General features: G+C 45.1%; 1 protein-coding gene across 2 annotated transcripts in view; it reads right to left on the minus strand.

Annotated features, from left to right (window-relative positions):
* PRPSAP2 (phosphoribosyl pyrophosphate synthetase associated protein 2) overlaps positions 1–19,204 on the minus strand; it is a 444,139-nt gene that overhangs the window by 174,931 nt on the left and 250,004 nt on the right. For both annotated transcript variants that reach the window (XM_078665175.1, XM_078665176.1), the window contains exon 7: positions 16,514–16,569. In XM_078665175.1, the coding sequence (XP_078521301.1) occupies positions 16,514–16,569 (56 nt within the window). The remainder of the gene's footprint in view (positions 1–16,513; positions 16,570–19,204) is intronic.

Genomic DNA, 19,204 nt, shown 5'->3' on the forward strand with positions numbered 1-19,204 from the left:
TATGGCTGAGATAAGAATATGTACTTGGAACATCAGGGGAATGCACACCGGCTAGGCATTATCAGATTCACTCATACCTAAAACGACACAAGATAGGCATCGCACTGCTGCAGGAAACGCACTTGAACACGAAAGAGGTCCTAGCACTACACCGCAAATGGCGCGGACAACTCTATGCCACAACCTACTCCTCATATGCCCGCGGCGCACTGATATGGGTCCGACCGGGGATCCCCTGGACAGTTACAGACTCTATGATAGATCAGGAGGGGAGGTTTGTTGCGGTACAGGGCAGGCTAGACGGACAACAGGTGGTGCTGGTATCACTGTATGCCCCAAACACTGATCAGGGGAACTTGCTGGCGCACCTTTCCACGATGATGGCAACCTGGCATGCAGCCCCTTGGCTATTGGGTGGTGACTACAATTGTACACTAGACATAACATTGGACCGCTCCTCTCCACCCCCCATGGGTGCACCGACACGCGGTGCCACGAAGGCGCTGCTGGAGTGGGCAGAGCAGTGGGGACTCCACGATGTTTGGAGATCGCACAACCCTGGGACACGGGTCTACTCCTATTACTCTGGCGCCCATGACTTGCATGTCCGCCTAGATAGATTTATGGCGTCCACTGAACTCCTACCCCTTGTGACCGATACGCTGTACATGGGCCGCACGCACTCAGATCACAACCCACACTTCTTAACTATAGCTTGGAACCGTCCTCGCCCTCCCATACCCACCTGGCGATTACAGCCAGCGCTCCTGCTCGACGCGGCCTTCCGAGATTCTCTCCTTACACGCACTTTCCAGTACTTTGAAGACAATACGGGCACGGCATCTACCCCCCAGGTGGAGTGGGATGCCTTCAAGGTTGTGATCCGGGGACACTGCCTGAGGAAACAGGGCCAAATGAGACAACAACTGGAAAGTGATCTGACCAGACTTGAATCCGACTTGCTTGACAGGGAGGGGGAGGCCATTGACGGCAGTGCTGACTCGCTGCAGGGGGCGCGCGCAGATCACGCGTGCCTGCTGGAGCGACTCCGCGACATTAACTATGCGGAGCATTCGGCGAGGACACATCACCTGAGGGATAAGACCTGGTAAGCTGCTGGCCTGGCTGATCTCACAGGAGACCCGCTCGGCCCCAGTGGTGGCAATTCACGTGGATGGAAAGGGCCTATTATACTCGCAACACCAGATTCATGACGCATTCACCGGTCATTATGATGCGCTTTACCGTTCTCGCCTACAACGCACACGCCTGGACATTACTGACTACCTCTCCCCTCTGGTGATGCCACAGCTAACCGCTGCACAACAGGACGATCTGGGAGCCTCGCTTGAACCTGATGAGGTACGCGAAACAATCTTTAACCTATCTAATGGCAAATCCCCAGGCCCAGACGGGCTCCCGGCCGAATTTTATAAGGCAGGCTCGGACATACTTATCCCAGAACTTCTGAGAATGTACGCTGCAGCGACGGAGGACGCAGCCTTGCCCTCAACACTGAACGAGGCGACCCTGATCTCTATCCCCAAACCTGACAAGGACTGCACACGGGTGGGCTCTTATCGCCCCCTGGCACTCCTAAATACGGACTACAAAATATTGGCCTTCACACTCGCCCGGAGACTGGCCCCTCACGTGCCCCGACTAGTGCATCAGGACCAGAACGGCTTTGTCCCGACTCGCCACACCTCTCACAATATCCGCCGCCTTTTCCGGATACAGGAATATGCTACCCGACAGTGGCCCCGAGCAGGATGCCTGATCTTAGATCTCGAGAAGGCCTTCGACTCGATAGAGTGGCCGTACTTGGGAGCAGTTCTGGAAAAGTTTCAACTGGGGGGCTGCTATGAAGCAATGGTGGGCCTGTTGTATGACAAACCAACAGTCCGGGTCCGCACGGGTGCGCTGCTCTCGGACGCCATTCGGGTACGGAGAGGCACCAGACAGGGATGCCCCCTGTCGCCTCTACTGTTCTCCCTAGCCATTGAACCCCTGGCTACAATTCTAAGGGCCCGGGGAGCTGAATGGGGGATTCCACTAGTAGATGGCCTACACACAGTGTCATTGTACGCGGACGACCTATTGCTGTATGTCAGAGACATAACTGACATCCCTGCCTCCCTAACTGACGTCTTTCGGACCTTCGAAGAGATGTCAGGATTGCGGGTCAACTGGTCCAAATCGGGGGCTTTTTCCTTTAGCCCGGACACGCCCGAGTGCGATGTGCGCCTGGGCGGGGGCAGGCTGCAGTGGCATCCCACTATGTTCCGCTACCTGGGGATACGAATATACCGGAATCCAACAGATATCCTGGAGGGGAACCTCCTGAGGGCCATCGCCTCAGTTCGAGCGCAGATCAAATTCTGGAACACCCTGCCCCTCAACGTACCGAGCCGTGTAGCTCTCACTAAAATGATAGTACTGCCTAGGCTGTTGTACTATTTTGCCAACATACCCACGTACGTACCGAATAGAATATTTTGTGATCTGGAGATTATGCTGCGTAACCTCATCTGGAATGCGGGCAGGCCCCGCGTGGCGCTGACGAAACTTTACATGCCCACGGACTCGGGCGGCCTGGCGGTTCCTAACATGGAACTGTATTACCTCTCAGCACAGATGCAATGGGTGACGGGATGGCTCAGCGGCAAACATCTCGAAGACACTGCCTCAGATACTGCTGCCTAGACACACACGCAAATCTGCAGGCTGTTTCACCCGATGACCCGCACCCCCTGTCCCACACAGTTACACCTAGCTGTGGCGCGCAGATGCTTTCTGCGGTGTCTGCGACTCACACGGGCAACGACGCCATACGCTCCGGCACTACCCATTCTGGGCACTCCGGGACCAACGGACGCGCTGACTGCGGCCCGCCTGGCTAGCTGGACGCAGGCAGGGGTCGACACACTAGGAGACCTGTATACTGACGGTACACTACTCACCTTTGCGGAACTGGCTGACAATACGGAAATCCCAGCTGGCCAGTTCTTGCTACACGCGACTCTCTTACGCACGCTTACGACTTCTTGGGGCGACATGACTGAAGAACTGCCGATGCACAGCTTCATACAATATCTCCATGTTATGGGTAATGGCTCACATGTCATCCATTGGCTGGCGCAGGCTCTACAGACACACTCACAACCATCCACGTTGCCGCTACGGGAAAAGTGGGCGACAGATAGGGGACAGGCCTGGACTGATAGAGAATGGGCGATGATCTTAGCCGGACCGACATCTATCCCACGCAACCCCCGCTTCAAAGTTATCCAATTCTACATCTTGCATCGTGCTTACCTCACACCCGACAAGATAAATAGATACTTTGCAACCACTGACGCCACTTGCTCACGCTGCTCTCTGATTGATGCAGACTTACTGCACATGCTGTGGCACTGCCCTGACATACACACGTACTGGGAAGAGGTCACTACACTACTTGCACGCAGCACTGGTGAGCAATTACCACACACATGGGAAACGTGTATCCTGGGGCTGTACAAGCGCACGAAATCTAATAAAGTACGGACGCGCTTCTGGGACATGGGGCTTATAACGGCCAAACGCTTGATTACCAAGCACTGGAAAGCTACAACCCCCCCCACGCTCGACACTGGCGCGCTTCCTTTACCAATTGGGCACGAGCGGAGAGCACAGTGCTCCTACGGGAGGAAACGGCGGGGCTTCGCAAGTTCCCTATCGCCCAACTATGGGACGATCTCCTCAAAGCTTTCCAGCGCACCTGCCAGGACCAAGGGATCACATGAGGCTACAGGCTCCAAAGTCCTTACAATACACAACGCCCCTGGGAACGGAAGCGGCTCTGCTGCCCCCCTCTCCCCGCCCCCTCACCACTTTCGACCTCACATCCTACACTAACAGATGCAGATATACACTGCTCTCGGCCCTGCACCAGACGCCCACGCAGCGCTACACACCCACAGCTGCCCCAGCCCCAATCTGCCTGCGCCGATTGCTGATACTGCCGGGGAGCTGCCTCCCCCCCTCTTCCTCCCCCCATAGGAGGACGACCACCACGCCAACAACTGGTGCGACCACCCCGAGCTGCGCTGCTCTGCCCCCTGACTATACCACACAAGCAGCGCCTGCCAGCCCCGGCTTGAGTGCAACAACCACCCCCCCCCCCCACCGCCTCGACACGCGTTTCACGCTGCTGGATGACCTGCCGCGCCCCGCACCGCAACTGCTGCCACAAGTGAGACCCCGAGATGATCTCTCCCTTTCTCCCCCCTCCCCTCTCCCTCTACCCTAGGTTTTCCCTGCCATTGTATAGGCTTTGGGAACAATTTGTTCGCTGGTCAAGTTCCTCGACCAGACCTACCTCTTCACTACATTGTGGACACTAGATACGCTAGGTTCCTCGCAGGAAGCGGTATCTTATCGACCTCATGCACTCCTCATTTGCAGAGCCACGATGACGCTCGCGCGCTGAGCGAGACGCGGACTTGCACTCACCCTCGCCCGTGTTAGTTACTGGCACGTGGCGCGGAGTATTAACCACCAACGCGCCATCCGCAACCACCCTTTACTAACATAGGGAAGACACGCAGGCAACACAATGCTGGCCATCTGAACCTTGAACTGGAACGGCTGCAGGCTGACCCTGCCACACACACCTGCTACTGTGCCTCAGTGAGCTATACCAGTATACACCTTACCTATTCACGGACAGCATTATGGATACGGAACTGGTGAAACACCTATTGCTAATCTCCCCCCCCCCCTACCACCGGCTAATTACAACTGCCTATTGAGATACTTGAGGGGACTTAGGGAGATAGATAACGCGGCACTAATGCTGGGTGAACACTGCATGGCTACTCATGATAAAATAAGACAAAATCACAAGATCTGCCGTTTATGCAACTAGTTAACAGATGACTGTGTTTGCCTTTGCAAGAGATTCGCCGCCGGACCCCCGGGTTGCCGGCTAAATGGCTGTGTCACACAATTGAAGGTTTACCTGCTTGTTTACTGTTCGGCTAGCCCCAGTGAGCCGATGAAACTGCTTTATATGTTGTACATCTTCTACATAATAAAGGTCTTCTAAAAACCAAAAAAAAATAAAAATAGCTACAACTGGGACAAATGGCATTTTTCCAGGACAACCAGATTTCTGAAGCACCTCGTCTCTTGGATACATAAAATACATAATTTTCTGAAATTTCACACCCCTCCCCAGACCTGAAAACACGACGGGAAACTAATCCCGGAGAATGATTGAGTCTACTGGAAGGGAACCAACAAAAACAATTCTTGCCGCAGCTTACCACAGGAGTGAAAATTCAAAAGTACTCTCCGGTCTCATCCAAGTTTAAGGCGGCCACTGGCAGGATGCACAGACAAACAAATAGGTAGAGAGGCAGAATATCTTTTACTACCACATACTGTATACTCATGACAAAAAGGAAAAAGTGAACACTATATTTATCACCTAGAGCAAGGTGTGTAGAGATAGTTTTCAGGGAAGTAATTGCATTTGCAAATTAAAGGGACCCTATAGCATTAATAATTTAACATATCAGCAATAGAAATCTTTACACTTCTACTACAGATAAATAGAGGTCTTGTGTTTTGAAGAGAATGTGAACAAAAGGAAACTGCTGCAAACATAGTGCAATTTGAATTTCACATAAATGGTATAAAATGTGTTTAATCATATAATAAAACACATTATGGTATGATTTAGATTTTCCTTTGATGGTTGAGTTAATGTAGAAGTGTATTTTAATATTCTTTTCAAACAATGTATTGAATGAAGTGAGCCTTCACATGGTAGTCAATTATGATGCATTAAAGTTTATAATGTCTGGACATTTTTAGAGGAAAGTGTATTAATGTTCATAAAGAATGTGAAATAATATTTATATTTTTTTTTTATTTCAGCCCTGAAGAAGTGGCATGCAACGCTGTGATACACATGTTGGCTGAAAACGTTGTTGATTGAATCTAGGAAAAAACATTTTTATTGATTACATTTTAGTAATTGCAAGTTTTTGGTGGAAATTTTGCAAATGTGGATCTCAACGTACCGTACCTTAGTTCTTTCACATTATGATATGAAACAGGAATGTGATATTAGAATCTTTTGATGGTAATACCTTGTGATATTAGAATCTTTTGATGATTCCAACCTTTTGTGAATACATTTCAATGGAATACAACTTATGGACATTGTATGGTTATTTGCAATATTGACGTTTTGTTTGAAATAGCTCTCTAGGAGTATAATTATATTTAATGTTAAGTATGGACCTGGTTGGGCAAAAGGTTTAGTAGGTATGAGCTTATGGCAGGGCCATCATTATCTTTGCCCAATACTCTTTGACGAAAAAAATTAAGTAAGGCCCATGTACAGTGTTTATGAATTTTGTCATGTATTTTAGAATGCAACTGGCTGTCGTGCATTTATACTTAGCTTTTATATAAAAGTAGCAGCTACAAATGCCTTATACTTTCCTTGAATTAGATATTCTATTTTTAGTAAAGTATATGCATACATTTTAAATACGAATCAGGCTTTAATTTATGCAAACATGAGAGCTCTAATATGTGTATGTGTGTTTGTGTCGGTCAGGGCTTAGAAAACTAAAATTTTTGAATGGTAATGTTAACAGAGTTTGCGAGATTGCCAAATTATTTTCTGATATTTACAGAACTGTAAATTGACATTCGCTGTGCTAACATAATAGAGAAGTGAGATTTTCCTTTTTATTACAAGCTGCAGACCTATATGCAATGATTAGAGCTGCAAGCCCATCTGGCCATACACAAAGCACGTTTGGAAGGAAATAAAATGGTAACATTCATCTGCCTGCCATGTGCTTCTGTTGCAGAAACACTGCTAGTGTTCCGGAGCGATGATATGAGAAGCTGCACAGGAGTTACACCTCTGCTCTTCAATATCAACGGAGGAGAAGATAAACAGAGTATTGAGGATTTGGGTGGGACAGACACGAGGAATGATTGATAGAGAGGCATGCCGAAATACTGACTGCAAACAGACAGATTTGTAAGCTATATGGAGATACGTACATGGTTTGGGATATAAACACTTAGGGAATGCTAATAATAATCCAGACAATGCAATAATCATGAGGCTAATAACATATGTAGATACTAGCTAGGGATTAGTTAATCTAATGAAAAAATCAAAAATGTTTGGTGTAAAACGTTTGATGTATTCTTGGTATTAACTTTCTCTAAGTAATGACTGCTGAGATTGCTGTAATATTTTCATTCTGATAAATACGATAAACTTTTATTACACAATTTAAACAAATGTGAGCGTCTACTGTTTCTAAGGGCCAGGATGGGAATCCGCATCTGTATGCAATACTTTCCCTAATGAGAATTACTCTGACTGGGCTATCTGACTCCTAATATCGCGCTATGGTGAGAAGTGAGAGATGCTTATTCTCTTTTTCACTGAAGAGTGTACAATACATATTTCTCTTACGACTTAGGAGAGCTACTTAGGTGGGAAGCCCTAAGAAGTGGGATTAAATACAAAAAAAGTATTCGTCTTGCAGCATCCTCTGATGAATAGATTTGATACCAAGGTCCACCCTTGTAAGAATTCCAATTAATATTGTAAAAGATGATAATTCTGTATTTGCCATTGGTACTTTTTTTGCAACGAAGGCTTCATTTCTAAAGAGCAACACATCCTGCCCACTAACTAAAAAGGCACAAAGCTTCTACACATGTGCTTGGCCCGATCATACCTGGGCCGCTGTTTGCCCAGGGTCCAGAATCACAAATAATTCAGAGTTTACCGCACCTAGTAGCTTTTGGGTGTGTAATGAACTTTACAGTGCTGAAATTGCCTACCCCCATCAATTTCATAAGATGAAATGTGGCAACATTCACTGCACTTAGCTATGAGCTGATATGGGAATTTCTGAAATGTGTTAACCAAGGTAAATGCATTTATTTTGCTCTTGTTTGGAACTTGTAGTTTTGTGGGTTCACAAACCTTCAACTGGGCATTCATACCGAATATGATATTTCTAAGCTACTGCAGTATATTCTTTACTCCCTTTAAGGCTCCTAACCGGACATTTGAAAACCTTAGCGCTCTCAGTGGCTCGAACTGTAACTATTTTGAGAGTTGAAGTCTCTTCATCTGAGACGATCGCAAGGACATTTCCAGCTAGCTTGAGAGCTGAAGGATGTCTAACTTGGGTATCTATTTCACATACCATTAGAGGTTATATAAAAAATAAATCACATGCTGTCAAATCATTAGGGAACAGGAAAAGAGAGAACACATGTATGTGCCCTGTGGGCCTTCAATTCCGTTACAGACGATTAATACACTTTAAAATTCCATTTTCAGAATGTTGCCTTCTAAGGTGAACTTCAAGTTTGACAGGAAAAACTCCCAACCATAAATGATGATTACTGGTTTTAAATCTTTTCTTCTCCCTCTAAATGCTGATAAAATAATTATAATTTATTGAAATGGCTACAATGGGACAGTTGTTCTGTTCAGTGGCAACATAATACAATAAGCGTGAAGTCCGGCTGTTGTAAATATGGCAGTTATAAATATTGCATATCTGTGTCCTAGTTAATGTACATAACTAAAGTATGGTAATCTCTAAAAATCAACCACTTCCCTTTTTGGAAGTTGTTCTTCTGCAATTCTTCAGTAAGGCTTTAACATTGTGCAATACAAATAGCAGTGGGTTAATACTTTTATATTTAGAAACAAATAAGGAACATTCTAAAACTCAAAAAGAGCAAGAATACAATTTTGTGAATAAACTAAATACAATCACAAGGTTGGCAAACCCACATGATCCTGTACTCAGTCATGTATTGTTTCAGGGGCATGCGCTAACTGCCAAAGATGGCTATCACAAGTTCAACCGGTTCGGATGACCACCCTATTAATATCCTTTAAGACTGCTTTGGAGTGAAGATACGCCTGACCAATCATGCCATCTTGATTGATCATTTGCTTTCAAGGGCTTGCGAGTCAGTATACCTCATCTGCAAATTGACTGCATAACTTCTCTCACTGGCCAACTGATGCAAAAGTGGCTAAAGGTAAACCATCCCTACTCGGCAAACAAGGCACCCTAGAAAGTTTGCACATATGGGGGGCCCCACCCACCACCACAACTTAAGACAGTGGACAGTTGGCCAGCGGTGCAGGGGAAACCAGAATGCTTACATCTGACACTGCAGCCATCCTCGCTTCTATAGCCCAGTCACAGGACACGCTAGAGGCCAGGAATGGGCTACAAGGGCAGGTGTTGTGCTGCTGCCCCTAGACCTTAGTAATGTATTGTTGCAAAGCATGGAACGACAAATCTGTCCGTCCATCACCACCCCCTTTTGTACCGCTTTGTTCGCCATAAGTTGGCAGGGTATGCTCAGACGTGAGTCCCTTGCTCACTTTGCCACTGGATTCAAGCAAGCCTGGCTGAAGACGGCTGTAATGCCAGAAACCGGTCCTAGGAAGCTTGAATCCAGTCCAGGGAAGGCATGGCTTGGCAGTTCGGGCTGGACTGTTCCCATGAGGCACAGGGTCGACTGATTTGCATATGGCCATGTCTGAACTGGGGTGGCAGAGTGGGCTCAAGAAAGGTGATGGATTAAACCCAGATCTATTGACTGGGTGCGAGTGTTTGATTGGTTCAGATGCTCCATCCATCACCCCCCCCCTTTTGTACCGCTTTATTCGCCATAAGTTGGCAGGGTATGCTCAGACGCAAGTCCCTTGCTCACTTTGCCACTGGATTCAAGCAAGCCTAGCTGAAGACGGCTGTAATGCCAGAAACCGGTCCTAGGAAGCTTGAATCCAGTCCAGGGAAGGCATGGCTTGGCAGTTCGGGCTGGACTGTTCCATTAAGACACAGGGTCAGACTGATTTGCATATGGCCATGTCTGAACTGGGGTGGCAGAGTGGGCTAAAGAACGGTGATGGATTAAACCCAGATCTGTTGACTGTATTCAGAACTGGAGATTCCCTGCCCGCGTGCCCTGCTACCTGGGTGGAACATTTGTGCTGCTGCTGTCCTGCTTCGCGCCGAGAGCGCGACCACGCCTGCCGGTCCCCCCCGCCGCCGCTAACCGTCATTCCAGCGGCCGCAGAACGGGGGGACTACATGCCCCAGAATCCTTAGCGGGACTGAGCGTCCCATCTGCCACACTTCCGCGCCCGGAGGCGCTTAAAACACCAGCGCTTGCTACGCATCGCGGGGCGCGCGCGGGCGGCGCCGGGCTAAGCCCGGGAAAAGGGCGGGCCGTCTGTGGCCGTCCGAGGTTGGCCGAGACTGGGCTGGGCCACCCCTTTTTGTTGATCTCACTGGACACATTAGTAAGACTTTCTTTTTCCTTTTTTCTCTTATTTCATTACAGTCTATTTTGTTTTTGTAGGGTATACTTGTACATCCCTTTTAATTCACCACATCAATCATGGTTACTCTACCAACATTGGCCAGGAAATCTCTTGTGGGTGGGTTTGTACAGGGGACACTAGACCAATTTATCTCGAGGGCGGCGTCGGTTTTAGAGCGCGAAATCGTTCTTACCGAGCGGCGCTTATCCTCTGAACTGCAGAAGAAACGTTCCTCCCTGGGCCATATACAGTTAGCAAACACTCTTCCCGATCAGGTTTGGCCTCGAACTGCTCCTCTGATATTGGTATACCCCTACAGCTTCAAGATTTGTCTGACACACCAACACGAAGCAGGTTATCTAATCAACTGGATATTAGTTCCTGCTCCCAAACTGAGATTTATTCAGTAGAACAGATAAGTCTAGCAACTATTGATCCTTCTAACAAAGGGAAACACAAATATTAACTAACTTCTGGCGCAGCCCCACTATCTTTAGGGAATGCTGGGGGAAATAGACGCAAGGGTAGACACACCAAGGCAGTTAAACTAGTAACGAACCTAGCCAACACCAAAGCCCCAGCGGAAAGTAAATGTGAGCAGTGTAACTCATGTACTAAAACATTCTGTACACAAGATCTAACGAGTGACCTAGAAAAATTGATTTAATCCCTGGTCATACCACTTGTTGAGAGGGTTGAAAGGCTGGTGGAGCAACTGTGGTCTCTTCACGAGGTAAATCTAGCTAATTCAGAACTGCTTAAAACAGTAGCAAATAATAACAAGCATCTACCTGTCGACCTAATGCCAGAAGTGGTTAACCCTCACTCTCTGCAAAGCTTCGAGCCCTTGGTTACCAATAGAAATGTCATCCCCTCTATCCCGACCGTGACCACTGCTCGGGTTCCAACGAAAAATGTGGTATCTGGTGTTAGAGGGTTAAAAAATAACCAAGGTTGTGAACAGATTAAAATTACAAACCCAACTCGTATAGGGTATAATCCACCAGGACTTGACCAGCATATCGACCTTCCGCCGCAGGCAGAACCTTATGTAATTGTAGTCACTGGTGTACCAGAGCTGCCAGCAAGGAAATATGAGGCGCATCAGGACCTGAAAAATAAGGTAATATACTGGCCAAGCAAAAACAGACCCCTACCACCCGAAATCGATGGTGAGATATTGCTTGTCAGAAGATTAGGGTGGGTAGGAAGGAGGCCAAAGGACACTTTGGGGGACTGTATCATTATCAATTTTAGAGACCGTAGGGCAACTAATTACATCAGAGACTGGTTTCCTGATGGTTACTGGGGCGGCATATCCACCAGGGATTTAAGTTACTTTTACCCACGTGCCCTAATAGGGACAAACTCCAGAGCCCCCTATCAGTCCAGCCGGAGTATGCAAGGTTCCGCCTTCAATGTTACCACCCTGAATATGTTTGCCCCACTTGAGGGATTCGAGGGAGTAGACTGACGCCCAAGTGGGTCAATGGACTTGGGGGTGGATCACGTCCAATCCGTATCTGGTGTTATTTTACCCGTAAAAGAGGAAGCAGGAGTACTCGATCCCTTGCTGAATACAGGGGATTTTTCAATCAGTAATAACAAAACTCACGTAGGTTATCGGTTCTTGTCCTGGAACCTAGCAGGGCTAAAAGATAAAATGGAACTTCCTGATTGGCTAGATTTGGTAAAACAATATAAAATCTTGTGCTTTCAAGAAACTTGGTCGGTGAAAGAGTTTAATTTACTGGGCTACCAAACTTTTAATACTCCGGCCATTGCTACCCACCGCGGAAGAAATAAAGGGGGTCTATGTACCTACATTGCAACCACCTCAGACATAATAGTTCATAACTTTATATCAGCAGACTGCTATCAGATTTTGGCAGTGAGCTGCCCGGGTCAGTATAGAGGGGCAATTATAAATTTTTACAACAATGCTCACCCCTCTACCTGGGAGGAAATTATTACAAACTTTAGAAACTCACTTAGAGAATTAGAAAATTCAAGAGAGGGGGATTTATTACTATTATGGATGGGTGATTTTAACTGCTCCCTCTGTACTTCACACGCTACAGGCTTGTGCCCCCTGATGGGTAAGAGGGAGGAACCTCTAACACACTTTGTTCATTCCAAGTTGGGGGACTTGTTCAATGCAGTAATATATGAGTTTGACCTGCGTTTTATTAATGAATGCTGCTCACCAGAAGAGAGCTTTAAGCCGACTTTTATTGGTAGAGGGGCCAATACGTTATTTGACTTCACTTTTCTATCTTCCAGATATCAATCACTTGTAGTATCCTGGGAGACACCTAATGTTGCCATGAGTGACCACTATCCTATCTCCTTTCGTTTGAATATAGTAGCCCGGGAAGCATCTATTAAAACCTCTTATCCTACTCCTATTAGTTTAGCTAGTACAAATGGTTAGATAGGCTAAGGTAGATCCTAACCTGTTCGTCCAAAAACTAGTCACAAAAATGTATGACCAACTACTCATCTGCCTTTCCACAACTGCGGGAAATTGTCAAGTACTAGACGCATTTGATAAAATCACAAATGAGATAAAAAAAAGAGTTGTCTAGACAACATAAAATCGAGATAAAGAAACACAAGGGTTGGTTCGACAAAAACTGCACTAGGGCACGTCGAAATCTGAAATTTGCTTTACAGGAAGACCCTAGATCTATCGAACATGTAAGATGCAATAGGAGAGCTTACCGGTTAGCCATCGATATAAGAAAAAAAAGAGTTAAAAGTGGCATTATGGCAAAATCTCCATGACTCATGCCTAGCAAACGACAACATAGCATTCTGGAGAGCGGTGAATGCCCCGTTTTTAAAGGACAAAGAAAGGGATTCTATTGATATGGCCATTTCTGGTGACTCCTGGGTTGAGTACTTTACTAACCTATACAATAACCAACCCGCTCCCGGGCTAACTATTTCTAGCCACAACCAATCGATGTTACAACCAGAGTCAGTTGGAGCAGAAATTTTCCCCCTGGAGATTACATTTGAACATGCAGAAGTTGTTAAGGCAATTGAGGACAGTCCTGCAGGGAAAGCTGTGGGACCAGATGGGGTTCCAATTGATTTGTACAAATCTGTGCTACCTCTCTGGTCCCCGCTGATCATTATTGTCTTAAACCATGCAAATGGTGTGGGCTTCATTGCAACTTGGTCAGAGGCAGTGGAATACCCATTTTCAAAAAGGGGGATAGAAATAATCCCGCCTGATATCGCCCTATCTCCCTTCTGGATGCCCTAATGAAGGTGGCGGGAAGGATAATCCGTCATAGGCTTCAGGAATGGGCTGAGGAAAGGGATATTATCACGGACCTGCAATATGGCTTCCATACTGGGAAGGGCACAATCGAACAAGGCTTAAACTTAGCACTTTTAACTGCAAAATACACTGAGGCTAAGAAGGAAAGCCTGTACATAACATTCGTGGACTGGAGTTCCGCGTTCGATTGTGTGGACCATGCGATGCTGTGGAGCATTTTATTTGACATGGGTGTGGATCAACAGATTCTGACATTTATAAGGGAGCTGTACAGAGACGCAGGTGCTAGAGTACGCTATGGGGCGGCGGGGGTGTGCTCGGATAAATTTAACATCAAAAGAGGTGTGAGGCAAGGGTGCATTATTGCACCCTTCCTCTTTACACTATATATTAACTCGGTGGGCCTTCTCCTTAAGAAGTTTCAGTTCGACTACCCGGCTGTGGGGAGGAGGGGGGAGCCCATTCCCATCCTCCTCTTTGCCGACGACGCTGCTTTAATGTCACGCACCGTTGTCGGGCTACAGAGGGCAGTTACTGAATTTTCTGAATACATGGTCGCCCGCGGCTTAATAGTAAACGTTGCAAAAACTTATTCTATGACGTGTAGTACTTTGAAGAAAACAAGTAGAGCTATTTACCTGGGAACCAAAAGGATTGAAAATACTAGCAGTTTCTCCTATTTAGGAGTTACATTTGATAGCAGAGGCTCCTGGAAAGAGACAGTATGCACAAGAAGATTGGCCCTTAGTAGGGCTAATGGCGCCTTGACTAATTTTTCAAGAAAATTAGGCGGGAGACCAGTACGGGAGCTTATACAGATTTATAAAGCTAAGTGCATTCCCATTGGTACAAATGGGGCTGGTCTATGGGGAATGGCCAAAACAAATCAGATTCAATGTATTGAAAATAAATTTATTCGTTATTTATTGGCGGCACCAAACTCAATGTCCACCTATTTTTGCCATGAGGAAGTGGGCCTAAATTATATAGAAGATATTATTAAACTGTCCCCACTTCTTCTATGGCATAAAATCTGGGTGACCACAGAAACATCGCTAAATAGAGCTGTTGTGCGAGACGGTCTATCTCTAGGCGGAGTAACAAAAATTAAATGGCTCAACTACATCAAGGAAATGTCAGCTGAGTTGGGCCATAATGAATACTTCGATAATCCATCCTGTTATAAAAAAATCTCGAAAAAAACTCTTAAAAGATCTATTATGGAACACCTAGACAAGAAAAGGTGGCATAAATAAAAACAGAAGCAATCTGCTATGGCCCACCAGTTGTTGATCACCCATGTTGGGATACAACCCTACTTACTGTTAGAGCCTAGACCCTATTCGAGAATGTTGTTGACCAGGCTACGGGTGGATACTTTCTTTCGTTTAGTCTCATTTCCCAAATATAATGATTGGTCCCCTCACCTAGAGAAGTGCCCCTGTGATGAACTTTCATTCCAGACTAACATTCACTGTATCTTCTTTTGTAAATTGTGTATCTTCTTTTGTAAATTGTATGTTATCCCTAGGAAAAAGTTTTTGATACCAATATTAAGGAACTGGGGCATGAGAGGGTGCACTGCTGCTTTCTCTAGATTGAAAAATTTAGAATCAATTTTTGTGATGAAATCGGTCATCTCTTATCTAAGGATTGTTATTGCCTTGAGGAAAACTCTGTGATATGGGCATCTTTTGAATCTGGTTTATACTTTTTTGACATTTTCCCCTCTACCTTTTGCACTAAAACAATCCCTCTATACGTTTCGAAATGGGGGAGAGATCCTGTTTGTTGTGGTATATGATATGTTCTCCCTATACACGCTATGAAACATGAATTGTGATGGAAATTCTTAACTGATTTTAATATCTTAACCGAATGTTTTATGATTTTATAACAAAAATCGAATAAAGCTGATTTTTTACTTTGGCTTTGACTGGGTGTGAGAGTGTGATTTGTTCAGATGCTCCGTCCATCACCACCCCCTTTTGTACCGCTTTGTTCGCCATAAGTTGGCAGGGTATGCTCAGATGTGAGTCCCTTGCTCACTTTGCCACTGGATTCAAGCAAGCCTGGCTGAAGACGGCTGTAATGCCAGAAACCGGTCCTAGGAATTTTGAATCCGGTCCAGGAAAGGCATGGCTTGGCAGTTCGGGCTGGACTGTTCTCATGAGGCACAGGGTCAGACTGATTTGCATATGGCCATGTCTGAATTGGGGTGGCAGAGTGGGCTAAAGAACGGTGATGGATTAAACCCAGATCTGTTGACTGGGTGTGAGTGTTTGATTGGTTCAGTTGCTCCATCCATCACCACCCCCTTTTGTACCGTCTGGAACGACAAATCTGTACACATATTATAGGTAATCCATCATTTTCTTTTCACTCTCTCTTGGAAAGTAGCAACAAGGAGAAAATTCTTTAAAAATGTCTCATTACAGGAGTCGGAGCTAAAATATTTATATACCGGTACCCTCCAAGAGTGAAGTACAATCTCCAGGGCGAACATGCTATTGCAGTTTAGCACTGAACCAGAACATATATGCTGTAACATTTAATAGGACGACCTCGTTCATTTACAAATTACTCCCACAGGTTCCACTCCAACTGAAACGATTCCTTCTACCAGTGCATTCTTTACAGCCCTTTCCAAATTAGAAGATAAAAAATGCTTGAAGAGAGAAATGCTTGCTTTAAAAACCTTACTTTACAGCTTTAACCAACAAATACAAGTCTATTACTAAATTTAAATGCAAGAACACTACAATTTAAATCCAGCCCCACAATGAAAACGTTCCTTCTCGCAAGAAAAAAGCTTTCTGACTGACCTTTTTGCAGATGAAGGTGATTTGGCAACAATTACAGCATTTCTGTAATCTGGAATCTAGAGAAAACAAAAGTTAAAATCTGAGTACACAAGGAATTTGCAGGTATAATAAAATAGTTTAAGATGCTCTTTCAAGGATATTTTCAGATTAAGGCGACATAACAGACAAGACATGGACCTCATTTACCGAAGGCTTTTTTCAAAGCAACAGCTACTTAACCTTGTGTGTGGACATAACAAACAAAGTAGCTTATTGATGCATTGTTCATACTGTTGTGACCCTTCAGTGCAAAATAGCAGTGCACTGAAACACTACATCACAGTCCCAACCGAAGAAACAATGGTCATTAATACTTGCAATTAAAGTCATGTTTTCTTATCTATTTAAACATTGTGCAAACATTTCCAAAATCAATTTGTGTTTTCTTGCTAAAGGTGCTCAGGAAAATCTTGAACTTTCTTCCAAGAGCTGTCCTCCAAGTGGTAGTCCAGGCAACCATACTTAGTCGCGTAGACTAATGAAACTCTCTCTATGTGGGGCTAGATGTAGGTCTCTTGAGGAAGCTTCAAAGGGTACAGAATGCGGCGGCCAGAGAGGCAATGGAAATTACACACCAGGGAAAAAGAATTGCTTTCAAGTCACGCTTTAGTGGGACTGACTATTTAGTAAAACATTCACCAGCTATCTTCCATCACTTTGCCTATACTCCTCCGACTGTTGGTTAAGCCCAAGACAAAACTGACCTGTTCGGAAAGTAAGGCATTTTCTATTAGAATGGCTAAAATCTGGTACACTGCTGTTGGCGCCCACCCTACATCACTTCAGGAAGGCCTTAAATCACTGGCTCTATAAGAACTAGGACCCATGTTTGGTTTGCCTCAGCAGGGTTACAGTACTTCTTTTTCTGCTCTGCAATACTCTGTGGTACTCAGGAGACCTCTAGGGTATTTGTTACACTGTATATATGGTAACATAACATATAGGCAGTGAATGTGCATGACCATATTTACTAACCTTAGACACTCCATCATTGATAACAGCAAGGTGATAAAGAATTGAGATCACTGAGATCCTTAGCCCCTTTGTAAACCAGTTCTGTGTTTAGCTTGCAAGATCTCTCCCATGAATTACATATCTCTATGCACAAATATTTAAAAGAGTCCATCCACCACGGTCTAGGGGTGACCAGTAGTTGCTCACAATGTAGGTATGGAGACACCCCAACAAGGAACACAAATTTGGCCAAGTTTAGCTTGAGAATAAACAATGGTTAGAAAGCATTCTATCTTCCGCATCATGGGCACAGTACGTGAAAGTCATGAAGCTATTAACTGGTCAGCCACTTAATGACACAATATGTTCACAATTAACACTAGAAGGCCGTGATACTTCCTGTTTTACACACCAGTGGCTTCACCATCCGGACAAATGACAAAGGAATGAAATCTCAACCAGTCTCACCCCTTCAATTTTCTCACCCTCAGACATAACCTGTGGCATGGGTGCAAACTGTGAAGGTTTAGTATGTAGCTGTTCAGGTCAATACAAAATGCTATCCTCCGGTTCACAATGAACATAAGTCACCTATTTGCAGGAAACTACATTTGGTAGTCAAAGAAGATTCTTTGTCATTTTGCAGCAGGTACCAGTAAATTTAGCATCCCATAAGTAATACTTTACTAAATACCTTTTTATTAACATTAAGTACTGAAAGGAACCTATATACTGTGTAGTCCATATAATGTTTCCCAGACTTGGGGCCCATAAGTATCCTGGTGGCAGACCCAGTCTGGAGCTACAAGGCAAACATGGGCTACTGAGCCCCAACCAAGGTGGCCTAGTCTACGTTTGTTCAGGGTGAGTGTGTGGTCTAATAACAAAGCTGCTTTTAACAGAGAGGTTATTTATGAGTGACTCAAACAAGACAAGGGATTGTCCAGTCCTTGGTTAAGTTGTATCAATAAGACCCTAGGTGACATCAGAAGTTTAGATTAGTTTTCCACACCAGAGACCATTAGTAAGTTTGATAAGAGGCTGGTTAAGACCTGTTTTGAAGAGTTGGCTTTCTCCCAAAGAATTGACAGAGCTTTACGACAGCATTCTGTACGGGACTACCTAGTTGCTTTATTGTCGGGATATCCTGCCCCATATTTAATCTTGGGACTTACATGTTGGGAGAGGTCGCTTCTTTTCTGCTTCAGGTCAGGCCCATGTGCTGCTCCCTATGCTTCTGTGAAGGGGCACAAGTGTGGAATTCTAAGTTGCCCCCTTGTCCTTGTGATCGGATGGTAGAACAGCCGCTGCTGCACTTCATGTTTTTCGAATCACATTTTATTTTACTTTTTTCACCTTTGCCTTAAGCAAATCGTGAAATCAATGGCTTAAAAAAAAATGTTGGGAGGCACTTTTGTATTTACAGATGTTAAGTAATCACAAGTATGTTTTACTGTTGGCTCCTTTCTAAAAAAATATCCACCGCAGCAGGAAGTCCATGGAGGGGTAATTGATCTCAAGTCTTCTTAGTGGTGTGTTTATGTATTTTAATGATTTGAGATGGCTTGTTTTGATTTTTTTAGCTTTTCATCTCATCTTTTAATATTTTATTATGATGCTACTTGACTTATTTGTATTTTGTACTTTTGTGATCTTCATTTAATATTCAATAAAGGTTTATTGACTATCAAAATACTA

Source organism: Lissotriton helveticus, chromosome 10 (genome assembly GCF_964261635.1).
Source record: "Lissotriton helveticus chromosome 10, aLisHel1.1, whole genome shotgun sequence".
Taxonomy (NCBI): domain Eukaryota; kingdom Metazoa; phylum Chordata; class Amphibia; order Caudata; family Salamandridae; genus Lissotriton; species Lissotriton helveticus.